General features: G+C 58.1%; 1 protein-coding gene across 1 annotated transcript; it reads left to right on the top strand.

The window, feature by feature from the left end:
- The first annotated feature begins 387 nt into the window (after positions 1–387).
- MYBPC3 (myosin binding protein C3) lies at positions 388–18666 on the top strand. The gene is made up of 33 exons (XM_082410848.1): positions 388–497; positions 1633–1899; positions 2477–2590; positions 2668–2760; positions 2842–2990; positions 3954–4071; positions 4561–4609; positions 4826–4855; positions 5031–5084; positions 6353–6370; positions 6641–6804; positions 7704–7836; positions 8230–8354; positions 8435–8540; positions 8635–8801; positions 9157–9322; positions 10167–10273; positions 10374–10403; positions 11298–11437; positions 11704–11784; positions 12491–12650; positions 12967–13071; positions 13161–13349; positions 14784–14918; positions 15117–15284; positions 16030–16118; positions 16245–16440; positions 16696–16835; positions 17028–17187; positions 17289–17425; positions 17707–17893; positions 18159–18196; positions 18347–18666. The coding sequence occupies exons 1-32, from the start codon at positions 473–475 to the stop codon at positions 18167–18169; spliced, it is 3813 nt and encodes a 1270-aa protein (XP_082266974.1). The 5' UTR covers positions 388–472; the 3' UTR covers positions 18170–18196; positions 18347–18666.
- The last annotated feature ends 449 nt before the right edge of the window (positions 18667–19115 follow it).

The raw sequence follows: 19115 nt of genomic DNA, 5'->3' as shown, positions 1-19115 counted from the left end.
GCAGTCACAGGGGGCAGAAGGTCACAGAGGAACACTGACGGGGGAAGCCAGGACTCAGGGCGGCCCAGCCCACGGTTGTGCATGTAACCACTGCCCGGCAAGGATGTGTTTGACCCATCAGCCTCTGGGTTATGAGTCCCACACGCTCCCACCGCACAATTTGCCTGTCACAAGGACATACAGACAGGGCTTGGGGTACTCCTGAGGTTCATTGAGGGTTGGGGTGCAGAAGCTGTCATATTGGGCTGGCGGGGGAGGGGCCAGGGCCAGCCAGGAACGATGGGGTCTCATGTTCTCCTGGAGAGCCCTTGATCTCTGGAATTTGTCTATATTTAGCAGGTGGCTGGGCAGGGTGCAGATAAGGAGGGCCTGGAGAGGGGGTGGCCCCTTATATAGTAGGGGGACGGATCCCTGCTCAGATTCTCTTTCGGTGGTCCGTGCCTGCTCAGTTCCTGGTGTGACCTCTCCCAAGATGCCTGAGCCAGGGAAGAAACCAGGTAGCTCCAGGCCTGGGGTTGGGGCTGAGCGTGGGGCAGGGAGGGCTGGGGACATCTGCAATTGGGGGCGGGCCTAGGATCGAGTTCCTGAGGGGGTTGATGAGGATGAGGCCTCTGAGCCCCAGCACAGGGGCACCGTCCTCCTGGGTCCTTTTTTGATTCTCAGTTTCTCCTTCTCATCCTTCTGATGAGAGTGAGAGTAAACCAGGGTCAGGGGCACAGAGTGGGAGAGAGCCAAGGCAGGAAGTGGGCCATCACCCCGCTCTCAGGACGCAGGAAGACCCCTTCCCTGCCTCCATGCCCATCTCCTGAAGCAAGGTTAAGCCTGGGCTTGCCTTTTGGGAAAAGGCTGCTGAAGGAAGGACCCCAGGCTGACTTGAGCCAGGCTCCCTGAATGCTCTTGGACAGGTCCCTCCCCTTCTGGGTCTCAGTTTCCCCATCTATACAAAGAGGGGTTAGGTTGGTTCCTTCCAGCTCTGAGATTGTCTGCTTTATGAGCCTGCACCCTTGTGGCCCGCACACCAGTCAAGACCCCCGCAGTGGGGTATTGCAGCCCCTCTGCTCTGGGAGAGGATGGTCAAGAGGCCCCTGGTCCCCAGCCAAGGGCAGAGAAAGTCACAGCCCAGAGCCCCAGTCCTGGCCTGTGCCCTTACCAAGGTTGTCCATGTCAGGGATGATCCCCCCAGCCCCAGCTCCCTCCCAGGCCAGTCTTATCTCGGTTGCTGATAGCCTGAAGCCCTTAGAGGACAAATTTAGCCACGTCCAAGTAGGCAGAGTACTGGTCCCTTGCCAAGGGCCCCAGCTGGTGGGGTGAAAGGGGGATGGGCTTCCACAGGCTGAGAGGGTGGGGTATCCAGGGACACACCTAGCAAAAATTCTTGTATGGAGGTTGGACCACAGGCCTGGCTGTCCTACCTACTGGCTCTGTGATCTTGGGTAAGTCACTTAACCTCTCTGAGCCTCAGAGTCCTCATCTGAGAAATGGGCATAATAACTGCACCTTCCTCATAGAGCCATTGGAGCATTAAATGAGGTGATGCATTAAACTGCTTGTCATCGTATTTAATAAGAAGCGCTATATGGGTGGTGTGCATGGGCAAGCCAGGGGCCCCTGCAGATTCCATTTGCCCCTCAGTTTCCGCCTTCAACAAGAAGCCACGGTCAGTGGAGGTGGCCACAGGCAGCCCTGCCGTGTTCGAGGCCGAGACGGAGCGTGCAGGAGTGAAGGTGCGCTGGCAGCGGGCAGGCAGTGACATCAGTGCCAGTGACAAATATGGCCTGGCAGCTGAGGGCACGCGGCACACGCTGACAGTGAGGGACGTGGGCTCTGCCGACCAGGGGTCCTATGCAGTCATCGCTGGCTCCTCCAAGGTCAAGTTTGACCTCAAGGTCTTAGAAGCAGGTAAGACCCTGGGCAGCCTTCCCTGAAGTTGGAGCTACTGGAGGCAGGGGCAGCCCCGCCACCTCTCCTTCAACCAGAGTGCAGGAGGTGTTTTCCCACTTTCTTACCTTTGCTTCGGCTGTGCCCTCAGCCAGCAATGGCCTTTTCCCGTTTTCTGTAGCAAGACCTTTCTGAGTGTCCCCACGTGGCTCCCTGGTGTGTCACGGCCGTTGCGGAGGTGGGGGAAGTTCAGAGATGAATAAGACATAAGCTGCCCTCCCACTGGACATGCCCACGCAGATGGGAACTCAGTGGGCTGTGTGTGCTGGCAGGGAAGCCCCATTAGCTTATGGGCATGGAGGGAGACCCAGCCCAGCCTGGGGGGCTGGACCAAGACCAGAGCCTGGGGAAGGAGAGGAGGGATGTTCAGGCCGACCCCCTGGAATGTGGGCACAGATGGCCGGTGAGGGTGAGGAGAAGGTGAGAGGCAGGCTGAATGAACCTTTGTACACATCGCAAAGACGGGAAGGACCACGGACAAGAGGAGGGGGTCTCTGGTTAGAAACTGCTCCATGACTCCCCATCTGATCTTCTCCAGGGAAGGCAGAGCCTGTGCCAGGCCCTGCTGCCGCCCCTGCTGAGGCTCCTGGAGCCCCTGGAGAAGCCCTGGCCTCGGCCACTGTAGTGGAAGGAGGCTCCCTGACTCCTGAAGGTGAGGGGGCGGGCCAGGGAGGCTGGGTCAGTGGATGGGGGTGTCCCAGGGAAGGTCTCAAAGGCCTCTGTCCACAGGGTCAAGCTCAGCAGCCCCTGATGGACCCAGTGTCCCTGACGATCCCATCGGCCTCTTTGTGATGAGGCCACAGGATGGCGAGGTGACCGCGGGTGAGTGCGGGGCTGCTGCACGCAGGGTGAGGTGGGGAGGGAGGCAGCAGGGCATCCCCGATTGTCACCCCTCTCCTGCAGGTGGCAGCATCACCTTCTCAGCCCGCGTGGCCGGGGCTAGCCTCCTGAAACCACCTGTAGTCAAGTGGTTCAAGGGCAAGTGGGTGGACCTGAGCAGCAAGGTGGGGCAACACCTGCAGCTGCACGACAGCTATGACCGGACCAGCAAGGTGGGAGCTGCGGGGCACGGGGGTCATGGGGGTGCATGGAAAGGGGACCTGGAGAGCCCCTGGAAGGCATGGGGGGCACAGAGAGGCAAGGGGCACCATGAGACTTGAGGCACAGAGGAGGTGCAAAGAAGGTCATGGGGAGCCTGGGAAGCTGGTTGGGGGGCCAGGGGCACACAGGGAGCATGGGAGGCTCAGAGGAGGGTTATGGGGAGGCACAGGGGACCTGTGGGACATGGGGGGCTCGGAGGGCATGATAGTCTCAAGGGGGCATAAATAAGGCTTAAGGGGCACCAGACAGTGAGGGTGTAAAGGCCCCAGATGGATGGGTATCAGAGCTCAAGGGACGCTCAATGATCAACCATAACAATTCTTCACTATACAGACAAGGAAACCAGAGCTTGAGAGCTTGTTGTTGCTGGTCCCAGGTCACTCAGAGCCAGGCCTAGAACCTGTGCTTTGACTCCCAGCCTTTGCTCCTCCCACTCTTCCACAGTCCCGGCCCAGGCACGAGGGCTTCTGGCAGGGCAGGGTAGACACGTACAGTTGTGTGGGCTGTGCACTGAACAAAAGTGCCTCTTTTTTTTTTTTTTTTTCTGGCCGAACCACGTGTATTGCAGGATCTTAGTTCCCCAGCCAGGGATCAAACCTGGGCCCACTGCAGTGAAATCATGGAGTCCTAACCACTGGACCACCAGGGAATTCCCCAAAGTGCCTCATCTTAAGTGAATGCCATTTGCCTTGTAGCCACCCTTGATTTATATTTTATCACCACCCTGTACCAGCAGATGGCAGTCAATGTATCTTGAGAAGGGGCCCCTTTTTCTATTTATACAAAACTGTATGGATTAATTTAAGCCCTGAGGGGTGAGAAGGTCGGTGGCCCTTAACCACCCACAGTCTCCTTTAGGGGTGAAGGGCCTCATCTCCTCGCTTCCAGTCTCCCTTGACACCTCACCTCCACAGGTCTACCTGTTTGAGCTGCACATCACAGATGCCCAGACCACCTTTGCTGGTGGCTACCGCTGTGAGGTTTCCACCAAGGACAAATTTGACAGCTGCAACTTCAACCTCACCGTCCATGGTAAGGGGCCCTCTGGCATCAGTTCTGGGTTTGGGCTCCCCATGGGCCCTGTCCCCATACCTGCCTCCACTTCCCAATACTTAGGAGGATGCTGAGCCCTGGCCATGCAACCACTGACCACATGCCCAATACTGAAAGAAACCCATCGAGGCTTCCAGGGTTGGGGTGGGGCTTGAGCCCAGATCTCATCTGGGGTCTTAGTCATCTTGGTGTCTGGGATCCTGGCACAGGTGAACAGGTGAAGGGTGAGTTGAGAGATGGGCAGGAGATGAACCACCTCAAAGGTATTGGGAACGATAAACTGCCCCACGTCCCTGGTACCTCGACCCTGGCTGGGAAAGGCTGAGAAGATGGGGTCCTGGGGCAGATGCCCACTGTCAAGGGGTCATGGATGGGTGGGTCTGCAACACCAGGAGATCCCAGGGCAGGGCTTCTGGGATGGCCCCCTCTGAAGCCTCCTCCCCTGACTCATCCCCTCTTTGAACTCAGAGGCCATCGGCCCTGGAGACGTGGACCTCCGATCAGCTTTCCGCCGCACGTGAGTGGCCACCTCTCATCAGGGCCTGGGGGAGGCCGGTGCTGGGGTCTGAGGCCCCTTGGGGTTCGGGGCCAGGTGTAACGTGGGGGGACCAGGATGGGGGGGTGATACGGGGGTCAGGGCTTGGGGTGATGTGGAGGGCCAGGCTGAAGAGGATGGGGATGGAAGAGAGTAAGCTCCCCTGGGCAGGTGAGAAACTGAGTCTAACCCCCACAGGAGCCTGGCTGGAGGCGGTCGGCGAATCAGGTACCCCTTCCTACCCACCTGTACACAGACCCCGGAGGTCTGAGATGGTCAGGGAGCAGCCGTTCAGCCAGTGTCCCTTCCTCTCACGTCCATCCCCCCACCACAACCCCACCCCCTGCTCCCAAACCCCTTCTAGTTGGCTCAGCTGTGGCCTTATGGGGGTTCCTCTCCATAGTGATGGCCATGAGGATGCTGGGACTCTGGACTTCAGCTCGCTGCTGAGGAAGAGGTGAGCCCCTGGGTAGCAGCTCCCAGAGCAGGTGGCGTGGCCCAGTTTCAAATTCTGGCACCGTGGTTTTCCAGCTGTGTGGCCCTGAGCAGGTCACTGCACCTCTCTGAGCTGGTTTCCTTGTCTGTCAAATGGGACAATCCAGGTGTTGCGAAGAGTCAGAGGGCTCAGCAGAAGTAACATCCTGTGAACTAACATCCTCACACCGTTCCCATGACCATCCTACACTTGAGTCTGCGACAGCTCATCTCAATAGGCTCTGGGGACCCAGAAGCTGGGAGAAGGCTCCAAAGCCTCAGGAATTGCCCTCCTAGCCTAGTGCAACTGAGCTGTGTCCTCAGTGTCCTGCCCCTCCCTCTCCTGGACCCTGCGTTATGGCCGATGCTGCTACAGCCCAGAAAATGAGCGTCGGGGTCAAGTGCTTTGGGGCAGCAGGGCACTGGCAGGACCCTGTAGCCATCCCCGCCAGGGCGGATGACAGATGACAGGGCTGGGGATCAGACTGACGCGGGTGAGGATCCCTACTGACTGGGGAGAGTCTCTGAGCCTCGGGTTCTCCTGATACCCACGTGCCGGAGCTCAGGAGGAATAAACAAGGCCACACGTGCCCTGTAAACGGAGAGGTGTGAGTGCAGGGAAGAGGGTGGAGGTGAGGACCCACGGGCTGCGGTCCATGGAGGGCTGACCCCTTCCTTCGTTACCAAGTCCAAGCTCATACTGCTTGCCACACGGCAGGCCAATAAATCGAGAGACAAGGTGTTGGGGCAAGGAATAGCGATTTTATTCGGAAAGCCAGCAAACCGAGAAGATGGTGGGCGAGTGTCCCAAAGAACCACCTCACCCAAGTTAGAATTCAGGCTTCTTTTCTACTAAAAGGAGAGGGGGTGTGGCTAGTTATTGCAGACTTCTTGGTGGAATCCTTTGTTCTCGCAGCCGGCCATGTAGGTCTGGTCACAATGTTCCTGTAAACCTCCAACAAGACAAATGTTATTTTCTGTTCTGCAATTTTTTATCTCTATACAAATGAAAAGTGCTATATACCTTTAAAGGTCAAGCCTGGGAGGCAAAGCCTTGAGAATGGGCTATCATATATAGTTTGAGCCATAGGCAACATTCTTTTACAAAGATGCAGAGCCAGCATGACCAAGCACAGGCAACACAGCACAAGGGTTAGAGAGCTAAAGGAATAGATCCAATATGGAGTCAGGTTTGTTCTTCTCTGTTACACCTCTAATGTGTCCACTGCTTTTCTTCCCCACCTGGAGCAGCAGCTTCCGGACCCCGCGGTGAGTGCCCCATGAAGCTCTGCACCTGTCACCCCTACTTCAGCCAGGAGCACCTCCCAGTCCCAGCCCCCCCCCCCATACTGAAGCCTTAAGCCCCCTTGAGCCCCAGCACTGGCCCAGGACCCACTCTAGCTCGAGCTGTCCCACCAGAAGGGAAGAGGCAGAGGGGCAGGGGCAGCTTCCGCTTGGGAGGGGAGGAGAGGGGGCTGCAGTTTTGTCTTGGCCATGGGGCCTGCCCTGAAGCCTCGCCACGTGGACCGCGTGACACAGGGACTCGAGGCTGGAGGGACCCGCGGAGGAGGATGTGTGGGAGATTCTGCGGCAGGCATCCCCGTCAGAGTACGAGCGCATCGCCTTCCAGCACGGCATCACCGACCTGCGAGGCATGCTCAAGCGGCTCAAGGGCATGAGGCGGGAGGAGAAGAAGAGCACAGGTGAGACACGCCTGCCAGGGAGAGGAGAGGGCGAGGTGAGCGCCTGCGCAGACGCACGCACACGCACGCGCACGCGCACATGCCCACAGGAAAAGAGCTGCGTCCAGCTTGGCCCAGAGACACTCAGGGAAGGAGAGTCCAGGTGAATCCCCTCTCGTGTGGGGGGGAAAAAGCAGGAGTGCCCAGGCTGGCACCTTGCCGCACAGAAAAAGAAAAGGGCCAAGTTAGCCCAGAGACGCCACAGGCAGAGGACGGAGCCCAGGCCAGCCCTTCTCCCCCAGCCAAAGCCAGGCGGCCTCTTCCTCCCCTAGCCGGCTTGGGGAAAAAAAGCCTGCTTAATTCTCCCCACACCCAAAAAAGGGGAAGAAGCCAGTTTAGCCCAGAGACCCCCAACCCACGAAGAGAAGAGCCTGGATAATCTTCCTCACAGGCAAACAGAACAGGTGGGTGCAGGTTAGCGCCCCTCGCCCCCAGGCGGGTCCGAGGAGAGGGCTCAGGCCAGCCCTTCCCCATCAAGGGGTTGACAAGGAGCCCAGGAAACTGAGCTGGGACAGCGGAGGCACCTGGTAGGAGGGCATAAAACCGGGGGTTGTTGGTAAAACGGAGTGGAGAGGAGAAGAAGTCCCATTTGTCCCATCACCCATTCTCCTGCCAAGCTTCTGTCTTTTTGGAAAGCCCCAGACCCTATCCCTGAGCTGAGCAGGTGAAGAGGACCCCAAGGAAGAGAGGACGACAAAGACAGACAAGGAGGTGACAGACAGGGGTAAAGGGACAGAGTCACAGCAGAGGCGGAGGCACAGAGAGAGACGCGGGGAGGCAGGAGGAGGAGAGAGGCAGGACCTCGCCCTCCTCGCTGGGCCAGCCCCGGGAACAGGGGGCTGAGGGGTGGAAGCGCTCAGCCTTTCAGAAGAAGCTGCAGCCGGCCTACCAGGTGAGCAAGGGCCACAAGATCCGGCTGACCGTGGAGCTGGCCGACCCCGACGCCGAGGTCAAGTGGCTTAAGAACGGACAGGAGATCCAGATGAGCGGCAGGTGCGGGTGGGAGTGGGACCCGGGGACACTGCAGGGTGAGGAGGGGCCCTGGGGGGGGCTGCTCCCCAGCCGTGCTCTCCCTGCCTCTCCCTCCACCCATGCTCTCTGGCCAGCTCTGGATCCCTGTCTCTCTGTCTCCCGCCATTTCTCTCTCTCTCTCTGGGTTTAACTCCCCACCTTTCTGTTTCTTCCCGGCTCTGTTCCCTGCTCATTTTCTCTCGGTCTCGCGCCTCCCATCGGGGACGCTCCAATGGCCCCTTCTGCTCCACAGCAAGTAAGGCTCCTGGAAGGCCTGGGGTGTGGGCACGGGGGTCCCGACGGCAGTTTGAGGGGGCACCCAGAGCCCAGGAGGTACGTCCATGGCTCTCCTGCCCACACCCCGGCCCCGCCCAGGTACATCTTCGAGTCCGTCGGCGCCAAGCGCACGCTGACCATCAGCCAGTGCTCGCTGGCGGACGACGCGGCTTACCAGTGCGTGGTGGGCAGCGAGAAGTGCAGCACCGAGCTCTTTGTCAAAGGTGGGCCTGGCGCCCTGAGACCCTGAGAGGGGAGGGGGGCGGCAGAGCGGCCCATCCATCATGCTCTCTCTGCTTGACAGAGCCCCCCGTGCTGATCACATGTCCCCTGGAGGACCAGCTGGTGATGGTGGGACAGCGAGTGGAGTTTGAGTGTGAAGTGTCTGAGGAGGGGGCCCAGGTCAAATGGTGAGTGCCAGAGGCGGGGGGCTCGGGGCGGGGCCAGGGACCCGGGGGCATCCCCAGAGGAGGCCCTGGCACCTACTGCCCACCCTCTGGCCAGGCTGAAGGACGGGGTGGAACTGACACGGGAGGAGACCTTCAAATACCGGTTCAAGAAGGACGGCCAGAGACACCACCTGATCATCAACGAGGCAACGCTGGAGGACGCTGGGCACTACGCGCTGCACACGAGTGGGGGCCAGGCTCTGGCTGAACTCATCGTTCAGGGTGAGGCCCTGGGAGGCCCCCTCAGCACTAGCCCCCCAGCCGTGTAGGGGAATTGGGCAAACCCGGGATCGAGGCCTGCATGGCCTTGGACAAGTCACTTTGACACCTCAGGCCTCACCTTTCTCATCCATAAAATGGGGATGCTGAGGTGACCACCTGGAGGGTATGTGGAGGTTCACATGGGCCTGGTTAGTGTCACCCACCCCGGCACACATGAGATTCCTTTTGTCCACGGCACTGTCACAGGCACACATGCATTGCACTCATGTGTTTTCACAAGCCCGAGGGATCTCCGCAGGGGTTCACGCCCACACACACCCTCCCCAGCTCACTGGCTCTGCCCTATGCCCCCCAGAGAAAAAGCTGGAGGTGTACCAGAGCATCGCGGACTTGACGGTAGGCTCAAAGGACCAGGCCGTGTTCAAGTGTGAGGTGTCGGATGAGAACGTGCGGGGCGTGTGGCTGAAGAACGGGAAGGAGCTGGTGCCTGACAGCCGCATAAAGGTGTCCCACATCGGGCGGTGAGTGTGCAGCGTGTGCCAGAGACAGACACACGGAGAGACAGAGAGAAACAGAGACTGACATACTGGGAGAGATACATACACAGAGAGAGAGAGAGAGAGAGAGACTGAGATAGAGACACAGAGAAAAAGATTGGTGACAAAGACAGACAGATAGATGGAGATAAACAGAAAGAGACAGACAGAGAGAGGACCGAGACTGAACTAGAGACAAAGTCAGACTGAGATTGAGAGACAGAGGGAGAAACAGATGAACAGAGAGACAGATACACAGAATCAGGACAGAGACAAATAGAAAGATACAGAGAGAGACAGATATACAGAATGAGGATAGAGACAAATAGAAAGAAAGAGAGAGACAGAAGTATGGAGAGGCAGACGCATACAGAGAAGAAGAGTCCATTAGAGACAGAGAAGGAGGGAGACAGAGACAAAGACGAAGCAGTGAGAGATACAGACAGGGTGGGAGCCCCCCTCCCCCTCCCCCTCCCCCAACTCGTGACCGGGGCAGAGTAGGAGGCCTCGGAGGACGGCTCTGGCCAGGGGCCCTCACTCTCTCCCACTCTCTTACTCATGCCCCGAGCATCTGGGCCCAAGTTCACGGAGATTAATGAGACCAGCCCCTGCCCAGTCTCCAGTGGCCCAGCCGAGGGGACACGTCTACACTGCTTACCTCTGAAAGCATGCAAGGGAGCTGAAAAATTCAAACATAGAGGAAGAGAGCATTTTAGAACACCACTGAACTAGGGTGGGATGAGGGCCCCCTGGAGCCCTGGCTGGGGTGTCCGGTGAGGCCAGGAGTGCGTGGCGCAGCAGGGTGCCTTGAGCCATCACTGCCCTGCAGGGTGCACAGACTGACCGTGGATGACGTCACGCCCGCAGACGAGGCGGACTACAGCTTTGTGCCAGAAGGCTTCGCCTGTAACCTGTCTGCCAAGCTCCACTTCATGGGTGAGCGGGTGCTGAGGGGCATGGGGGCCCCTGCCGCTGGGCCCTGCTGCTGTGGGCCCTGCCTTCACCCTGGTGCGACTTGCTCTTGCATCTCTTGCAGAGGTCAAGATTGACTTCGTGCCTAGGCAGGGTGAGTCTTGGGCCCCTGCGTGCTGCCTCCCACGCCCTGCCCGTGTCTCCCTTCCACTCACAAGCAGAGGGAAGAAAGGAACCGGGAGTGGGGACCCTGAGGCCCAGCCCCAGCTCTGCCACTCACAACCATGGGCCAACTGCAGTCTCTCTGAGCCTCAGTTTCCTCACCTCTAAAATGGGGATCCTGAAGTGGCTCCCCTATGGGATGGTAGGAACAATGATCTGACATGGTGTGTGTGAGCTTTCAAATGACATCACAGAGGTGAGATTTTATTATTAAATCTTTTCTGCTTTTAGAAGTACCTTTCCTGCTTTTAGATTAAACTGTGTAGGATCCTAATTTCAGGAGAATAGTCCAGGCTGAGGCATGCTGTAGGTCAGGGCTTTCCAAACAGAGTTCACTTAATATGGTACTCCATTTTACAAGGGTTCCATGGTGAAATAAGTTTGGGAACCTCTTGTTGATTCAGAAGGTGCGTTAGCATGTCAAAGGCTCTAAAAAATCCTGCTTAACTTTGTTTAACCTAAGGTTTCCTAATTGTCCATGGAAATTTTTTTTTTCTAGGAAGACATTAGTGTTCCCCCAAACACAAGTTGAGAAATGCTACACTAGGTGACCTGATGTTATGAACCTCCCTGGAAACTTCCTGGGGAGATGGAAATGTTTTGGGTCTTGACTGGGTGGTGTATACATGTACACAGGGTGTATACATTTGTCAAGACTCATCAAGCTGTATGCTCAAGTCTTGGCATTTTAGTGTGTGCAAACTATACCTCAGTAGAATAAATTAAAAACAAAACAACCAGGGGCATGTGCTCCTTCTAGCTTTCCCCTCTTTCATAGGCCTTAGGCCCCTTCCTCTTTCGCTGACCTGTGCCATTTCCCTGCCAGAACCTCCCAAGATCCACCTGGACTGCCCAGGTCGCGTGCCAGATACCATCGTGGTGGTGGCCGGGAACAAGCTACGCCTGGACGTCCCTATCTCCGGGGACCCTGCTCCTACTGTGATTTGGCAGAAGACCATCACAAAGGTACTGTGGATCCCTCCCCCACTTCCCCACCTGTAAAATGGGTGCATGGGACTAATGTATGCTGGGACCTGCTTCCCACCCCACATGTACACGGCCTGGCCACTGACTAGGAGCACAGAGGCTCAGCTGGCTGAGAGGTCAGGGAGGTGGGCAAAGGAGAGACAGGGGTAGGGGTTGCTTGGCAGGGGTTCCCTCCAGGCTGAGCCAGACCCTCTTTCCCCTCACTCCTTCCTTCCTTCCTTCCTTCCTTCCTGCTCTGTTCCCAGGGGAATAAGGTCCCAGCAGGGCCAGCCCTCGATGCATCAGGGGATTCAGGTGCCAGTGATGAGTGGGTATTTGACAAGAAGGTGAGTGAGGCTGAAGGTGGCTCATTTGCCCTCAGTCATTTTCTGCCCATGTGGTATCCACCCTCAGGTGAGGTCTCTGTGAAGGTGCCACATCTGGCAGGAGTTGTGCTTCTGCCCCTGGTAGGGTCTCCACGGGGCCCTCACGCCCCAGACAGACACACGTTTACACCTTCAACATTGCCAGGAAGTCCTCCTGACTGGGGGCGCTCCCTGGCTCTTGTCTTCCTGAGCTGGCCTTGACTTTGTGCTTCTTCCCAGCAAGGGAGTGGGTTCCCTGGCACTCTTCAATAGGAGTAGCTGCAGGGGCACCAATCAGGTCAGCTTCTCGTCCCCAACTCACTGCTGGTTCCTCTGCCCAGCTGAGGTCTTTCAGGATCCTCACAATAGCTCTGTGAGGTCATGTTATTCCCATTCAGCAGATAGGAAAACTGAGGCATGGAGCGGACAGGCGATTGTCTAAACTTCCATGACAGAGCTAGAGCTAGAACCTGTGACCCTTGCCCTGGTGTCGTGCCCATGGCAGGTGGTAAGGAAAGGGTCTTGGATTAGATGCTCACATGGGTGCAGTTTCCACACAGGCTGTGTCTCCCCAGCAGACCCAGCACTGAGCTCCGTTCCCATCTCAGGGCTGTCAGCTGTTGCAGAGGCTGCAGAAGCCCCTGGTTCTGACGTGGGTCCTTCCCCCCAACTCCTCCTCCCCCGCCAGCTGCTGTGTGAGACCGAGGGCCGGGTCCGAGTGGAGACCACCAAGGACCGCAGCATCTTCACCGTTGAGGGAGCAGAGAAGGAAGACGAGGGCGTCTATGTTGTCACGGTGAAGAACCCCGTGGGCGAGGACCAGGTCAACCTCACAGTCAAGGTCATCGGTGAGGCAGGGGCCCAGGTGGGGCGGCCACAGGAGCAACCAGGGAGGACCCATCCATGCACTCATTTAGTCTCTAAACAAACACTGTGGGCCACGTTCTTAGATCCATAGAGAGGGTTGGGACTGGGACCGGTGAATATGGGCAGTGGGGAGCCGTAACAGGTTGTTTGCAGGCTGGTGATGTGATCAGAACTGCACTCTGGAAAGATCGCTTTAGGCTCTGGGGGCAGTGGGGGAAGCCTGTTGGTTGGGGCGGTGTGGGGATGGGCAACGTTGGCCTCGGCCGGGCAGGCCTGATGTGGGTACCCTCCCCCCAGATGTGCCGGATGCTCCAGCGGCCCCAGAGATCAGCAACGTGGGCGAGGACTCCTGCACGGTGCGGTGGGAGCCCCCTGCCTACGATGGTGGGCAGCCAGTCCTAGGTGAGCCGAGGGCACAGGGGACATAGCCCAGGGCAGGGCGTGCGGGGGTGCCTGCGCTCTAGACCAGAGCTCCCACCTCGCCTCGCCAGGCTACATCCTGGAGCGCAAGAAGAAGAAGAGCTACCGGTGGATGCGGCTGAACTTCGACCTGCTGCGGGAGCTGAGTCACGAAGCGCGGTGCATGATCGAGGGCGTGGTCTACGAGATGCGGGTCTATGCCGTCAACGCAGTGGGCATGTCCAGGCCTAGCCCTGCCTCCCAGCCGTTCATGCCTGTTGGTGAGCCTGCCCTGCCTGCCCCGCCCCACGCCCTCCCGTTCAGGGGCCCCAGTAATAGCAGCTACTCTGTGGGTGGCGCTTACACCCGTGGTCTCCTTTAATCACCTTCATTTCACAGGTGAAGAAAGTGAGGCTCTGAGAAGTTAGATGACTTTCTCGAGGTCACCAGCTGGCAGGGGGTGGAGCTGAGACACCTCTCCAGCCTCACTTTCCACATCTATAAAATGGGGATAATGACAATATCTACTTCATAGAATTGTTAGGATGAAATGAGATCATGCAGGTGGAGCATCTGGCATACAGCAGCTCAGTAAATCTTCATTGTTCCCTGTTCCCCAGTCCGTTCAGCCAGCATTTGTTAACCAGGGAAGAGGGTAAGGGCAGTTGGGTCCCTCGGAAAGGGCCCTGGACCAGGAATCAGAGATGGGGTTTGCAGAGCCAGCTCTTTCATCCCCAGGAGGGATATCTGGAGTCATCATCTTCCCCTGTGCCTCAGTTTCCACATCTGTATAATGGAGGTTGAGAAGGTAGAACAGACACCGAGGGTGTGGCACTCTCGAGGACACCTGTCCCTGTTGGGGCATGTGAGTCTCGGGGGGAGGAGGGTGGCTGTCTGTGGTGGGGCAGACACAGGGAGGGGGGCACAGTTTGGTGAGATAGCAGGAAGAGGGTGCCTCTGGGGAGAAGGGGCCAGGCCTCTCTTTAGGAGCTGACTTCTGGTTTTCTCAGCTCTTAGTCAACTCAGTTACTCATACGGGGTCAGGAAATTTCCATGTTTAAGGCCAGTTTTTTCTTAAATTACATTTATAGAATTTCCTACACCATCTGACAAGAGTGGCTCTTTCTAAGCATGTTGGTGTTGTTTTTGGGTGTCTTTTCCTTTTTAGATCTCTTCTGTAATCGCTGATGCTGCTTGGGTGTGTGTTTGTTAGTAAGCCTATCTAGAGACATGTTTTTTTGTTTTTTTTTTTAAACAACAGCTCCTGTTTATTTTTTTTATTTTTATTTATTTATTTAATTTATGGCTGTGTTGGGTCTTCGTTTCTGTGCGAGGGCTTTCTCTAGTTGCGGCAAGCGGGGGCCACTCTTCATCGCGGTGCGCGGGCCTCTCACTGTCGCGGCCTCTCTTGTTGCGGAGCACAGGCTCCAGATACGCAGGCTCAGTAGTTGTGGCTCACGGGCCTAGTTGCTCCGCGGCATGTGGGATCTTCCCAGACCAGGGCTCGAACCCGTGTCCCCTGCATTGGCAGGCAGATTCTCAACCACTGCGCCACCAGGGAAGCCCTAGAGACATGTCTTTTAATGGAGCTGAAATATTTCTCAAAGTGCTTGAAAGCCAGTCGAAGGGGGAGGATTTCCCTGGATTGTGGTCCTTCAGCTGCCCTGGCTGGTGCAGACTCGCTCAGACCCCTCTCTGGCCTCCCCTCTGCCCAGGCCCCCCCAGTGAGCCCAGCCACCTGGCGGTGGAGGATGTCTCTGACACCACCGTCTCCCTCAAGTGGAGGCCCCCAGAGCGCATGGGAGCTGGAGGCCTCGACGGCTACAGCGTGGAGTACTGCCGGGATGGCTGTGAGTGCTCCAGCCCAGCCCTGGGCCCTCCGCCTCCCAGCACCCTTCTCTGAACTGCCCTCCAGGCCAGGCCAGGTCCCTGTCACCCTGCAGGGCCCCTGTCTGCAGTGGAGGCCCCAGTCGGCCACCAGGGATGTGGGCGGCAGGATGCGGACACTGCCCATGGCCTTGCCTCCTCATCCCCACCCCCGCCCCCAGGCTCGGAGTGGGTGGCTGCGCTCCCGGGGCTGAGCGAGCACACATCGTTGCTGGTGAAGGACCTGCCCACGGGGGCTCGGCTGCTCTTCCGCGTGCGGGCTCACAACGTGGCGGGGCCTGGAGCCCCTGTCACCACCAAGGAGCCTGTGACGGTGCAGGAGATACTGCGTGAGTGCCCCTCGTGCAGGGATGAGACCTGCCACTGGCACCCTGACCCTTGGGGTCCAGTGGAGGTGGGGGCAGTCAGGGAGACCCTACTTGGAGGGGATAAATGCTGGGCAGGGGCAGGAGGGGTCGGTGCCTATACCCGTGCCGCAGGCCAGATGTGCAGAGAGGGCCTCCCTCTTGGTTTTCCACGTCAACCCCCAGTTCTGGACCAGGGAAAATGTAGGTCATTGTACCATCACCTTCGAGCTCTGTTTTGTGGGTCTCTGAGCTCCAACAGGTAGGTATTGTCCATGTGTTAAGGACTGAGCAGTGAGGTCACTTGTTGTCAGATTGGCCCATGTGGGATCCACTTTCCATTATTTTGCCAACAAAGAGTCAGTCCTTTAAGGATTGGTTCTCAGAGTGGAAAGAGGCAGCAAACTGGGATGGAAACAGCAGGGGGCATAGAGTCCAAAAGTCTAGGTTTGCATCCTGGCCTGTGACTGGCTAGCTGTGTGACCTCAGATAAGTTCCTCACTCTCTCTGATCCCTGCCTGTTGTAGCAGTGTGGAGAGGCTCGGGTGGAAGCAGGAGCTTTGGGAACCTTTGGGGCTGGGGTTGGGGAGCTAAAGGAGAGGAGGGCCCAGCAGGCGGCATGTTTCTTAGTTGCGGCTCTCCAGGCCCTGCCTCCAGCGGAGGGCGCTGTGGCGCTCCTTGGGCCTGCGGCTGTGGGGGCCCCCGCCGAGCCCCTCACTCGTACCCACAGAGCGGCCACGGCTCCAGCTACCCAGACATCTTCGCCAGACCATCCAGAAGAAGGTCGGAGAGCCCGTGAACCTCCTCATTCCTTTCCAGGTAGGGCTGGCCCCCTTCCCTTCCCTCCGTGTGTTGTCCGTGCCCAGCAGACAGATGTCTCAGCGAGGCTGGGGCAGTGGCCGGTAGGGAGAGCCAGGCTCGGGAGTAAGCTGTCCTCCCGCACAGGGCAAGCCCCGGCCTCAGGTGACCTGGACCAAAGAGGGACAGCCACTGGCAGGCGAGGAGGTGAGCATCCGCAACAGCCCCACGGACACCATCCTGTTCATCCGGGCCGCGCACGTCGCCCACTCGGGCACCTACCAGGTGACTCTGCGCATCGAGAGCATGGAGGACAAGGCCGAGCTGGTCCTGCAGGTCGTTGGTACGTGGCATTGGGGCTTCCCTCTGAGTCCGAGCATTTTCAGTCCCTGAGCTAGGCTGCCAGGGCCCAGGGCTCAACCTGGAGCTTCTCGTCTTCCAGGCCTGGGGCCCGTACTCTGGGATGCCCAGAGCCCCTGCAGAAGATGGCAGGCCAGGTCCTGGCAGGGGCGAGGGGGCCCCTGGAGTCTGGCGTCCCCTACTCACACTCAGGTGATGTCAGGAGGTTTGGGCTTCCCACTGGGTCTGTCTCCTGCAGACAAGCCAAGTCCTCCCCAGGATATCCGGGTCATTGAGGCATGGGGTTTCAATGTGGCTCTGGAGTGGAAGCCACCCCAAGATGACGGCAACACAGAGCTCTGGGGCTACACGGTTCAGAAAGCTGACAAGAAGAGCATGGTGAGCCCGGGGGCCTGGGCCCCCCGCACGCACCCTCTCTGGGTCCAGGCAGACCTGGGCCCCGGCTGCCCCTCCCCAGTAGACTGGTTCCCTCCACAGGGAAGGTGCTGACACCAGGGGTACCCAAGAGAGGCCCCTGGCAGGAAGTAGGGCCTGCCCCAGAGACCCCCCTACCTTTCCTCCCCACCCCAGGAGTGGTTCACTGTCCTGGAGCATTACCGCCACACCTACTGTGTGGTGTCAGAGCTCATCATCGGCAATGGCTACTACTTCCGGGTCTTCAGCCATAACATGGTGGGGCCCAGTGACAGAGCCGCCACCACCAAGGAGCCTGTCTTTATCCCTCGACCAGGTGCTGTACCTTCACCCCCACCCCCCGCGGGCAGGGGCTGGGGCAGGGGGGCGAGCCTGGCTAGGTGTGGCCCTCTTGGTACCAAGTTCTGTCACCGACAGGCATCATGTATGAGTCACCCAACTACAAGGCCCTGGACTTCTCTGAGGCCCCAAGCTTCACCCGCCCCCTGGTGAACCGTTCGGTCATTGCCGGCTACAACGCTACCCTCTGCTGTGCTGTCCGGGGTAGCCCCAAGGTAGGGAGCTTTGGGCCCTGGTCCAGGCCGACCCAGGAGGCCTGGCTCATAGGCCCCTGCCTCAAGCAGTCCTCCCCCAAGCCTGTCCCCACTTTTGGGTATCAGGGCCCTCCCTGAACAGGGCCTTGGCATTCCTCATTGGCTCCCTGTTCATACTTGGCCCTGGGCATAATTTGGGACTCCAGTGGGATCCCCAGAGTAGAAACCCAAATGCCTCGTCTCCCTAGGTTCCTGCCAGGTCCTCTCTCAACCTGAGAGATCTCCCTCCTTCCCACCTACAGCCCAAAATTTCCTGGTTCAAGAATGGCCTGGACCTGGGCAAAGACGCCCGCTTCCGCATGTTCAGCAAGCAGGGAGTGTTGACCCTGGAGATTAGAAAACCTTGCCTCTTCGACAGGGGCGTCTATGTCTGCAGGGCCACCAACTTGCAAGGCGAGGCACAGTGTGAGTGCCGCCTGGAAGTGCGAGGTGAGGAACCCGCTGGGCTAGGGCCTGGGATGGTGGCAAAGGCCAGGTGCCAGCTGGGACTCTGGGCTTTCGCTTTGCTGTCCTGGCCCAAGCAGCTGCTCTGGCTGAAAGAGCAATGACCCTGTCATGTCCAGATGGTGTTGGCTTCTGAACTTTGTTGCCAGAGCTGCTTGCCTGAGCCTTCCCGAAGGCTGGGGGCGGGGGAAACGCATGTAGTGCTGGGAGGTTCAACACATGCATGGCATGGCCTCCTTCTCTCCTGCAGTGCCTCAGTGACCAGGCTGGCTCCCTGGGGATGGCCAGGTATGTACTCCACATCACCCTGATACCCAGGGCCCAAATCAAAGGCTGAGCCCTGGCCCTTGGTCCAGGGCAGCCAGCAGGAAATGGGGGTGCAGGTGGCTCTTAGTAGGGCTTCAGTCCAGCTCATTCACAAGGGAGCCTGTGTCACAGGTGCAACTGGAGCCAGCCCATGTACCAGGAGCCTGGGAGGAAGTTGGACAAGCCACCTTCTGCTGCTGGATGTGTGTGCAAGTGTGTGTGTGGGAGCTGGGCTGGGGGAGCCCCAGTAGGGCAGCGTAGTTACGATGAGCAGGCATGGGGGGCACTCCGCACAGGCTAACCTGTCAGAGCTCCATCTGGAAGCTCCTCAGATCCTCGGGGCGAAAAGTGTGCGGGCTCAGGAAATGATGGCTGGGGACAGGCCTCTCTGCCTGCCGTGTTTTCTCAGTGTGTAAGGGCAATAAAAGATCAGTGCAATCACAGAGAACTGACTCTTCTTGTCCAAGATGCTTATTTTCAGAAAAAGCACAGGAAGATTTACTTGATTTTGAGAGCCAACTGAAGGCAGGTATTCTTTCTCCCAGATGAATTAAATGAGGACCAGAGTGGGATCCTAAGTTCATAAAACATTAATACTAGAAGGAACCTCAGTCTTCCCCACCTTCAAATGAGGAAACTGAGGAGCTGTGACAGAGGAAAGTGTATTATTAGCAAAAGAGCCAGAATCCCCAGGCTCTCCCATCTTTGTCCTGGTGACCCATGGTCACAGCAGCCTGGATGGGGGGCAGTGCTAATCTCAGTGTGGTTCTGTGCCCATAGGGCCTGGAGTGAAAGTGTACCAGCTGCTTTGGGGGCCCAGTGGGCAAAAAACCCACTGCCCATCCACACCCGTATCGCACAGGAAGAGAGTGACCCTGTCTAGACAAGGCACTGGGAACCA

Source organism: Balaenoptera physalus, assembly GCF_965194825.1.
Source record: "Balaenoptera physalus genome assembly, chromosome: 10".
Lineage (NCBI taxonomy): Eukaryota > Metazoa > Chordata > Mammalia > Artiodactyla > Balaenopteridae > Balaenoptera > Balaenoptera physalus.
The sequence above is the reverse complement of the archived record's forward strand: the minus strand, read 5'-3'. Positions and strand labels throughout refer to the sequence as shown.

What these genes read in the sequence shown, in the direction of transcription:
- MYBPC3 (XM_082410848.1), top strand. Translation starts at nt 473, where the DNA reads ATGCCTGAGCCAGGGAAGAAACCAG. An exon ending in CCTCACAGTCAAGGTCATCG is followed by an intron (nt 12,651 to 12,966) that starts GTGAGGCAGGGG and finishes CCCTCCCCCCAG; the next exon opens with ATGTGCCGGATGCTCCAGCG. An exon ending in TGGTGGGCAGCCAGTCCTAG is followed by an intron (nt 13,072 to 13,160) that starts GTGAGCCGAGGG and finishes TCGCCTCGCCAG; the next exon opens with GCTACATCCTGGAGCGCAAG.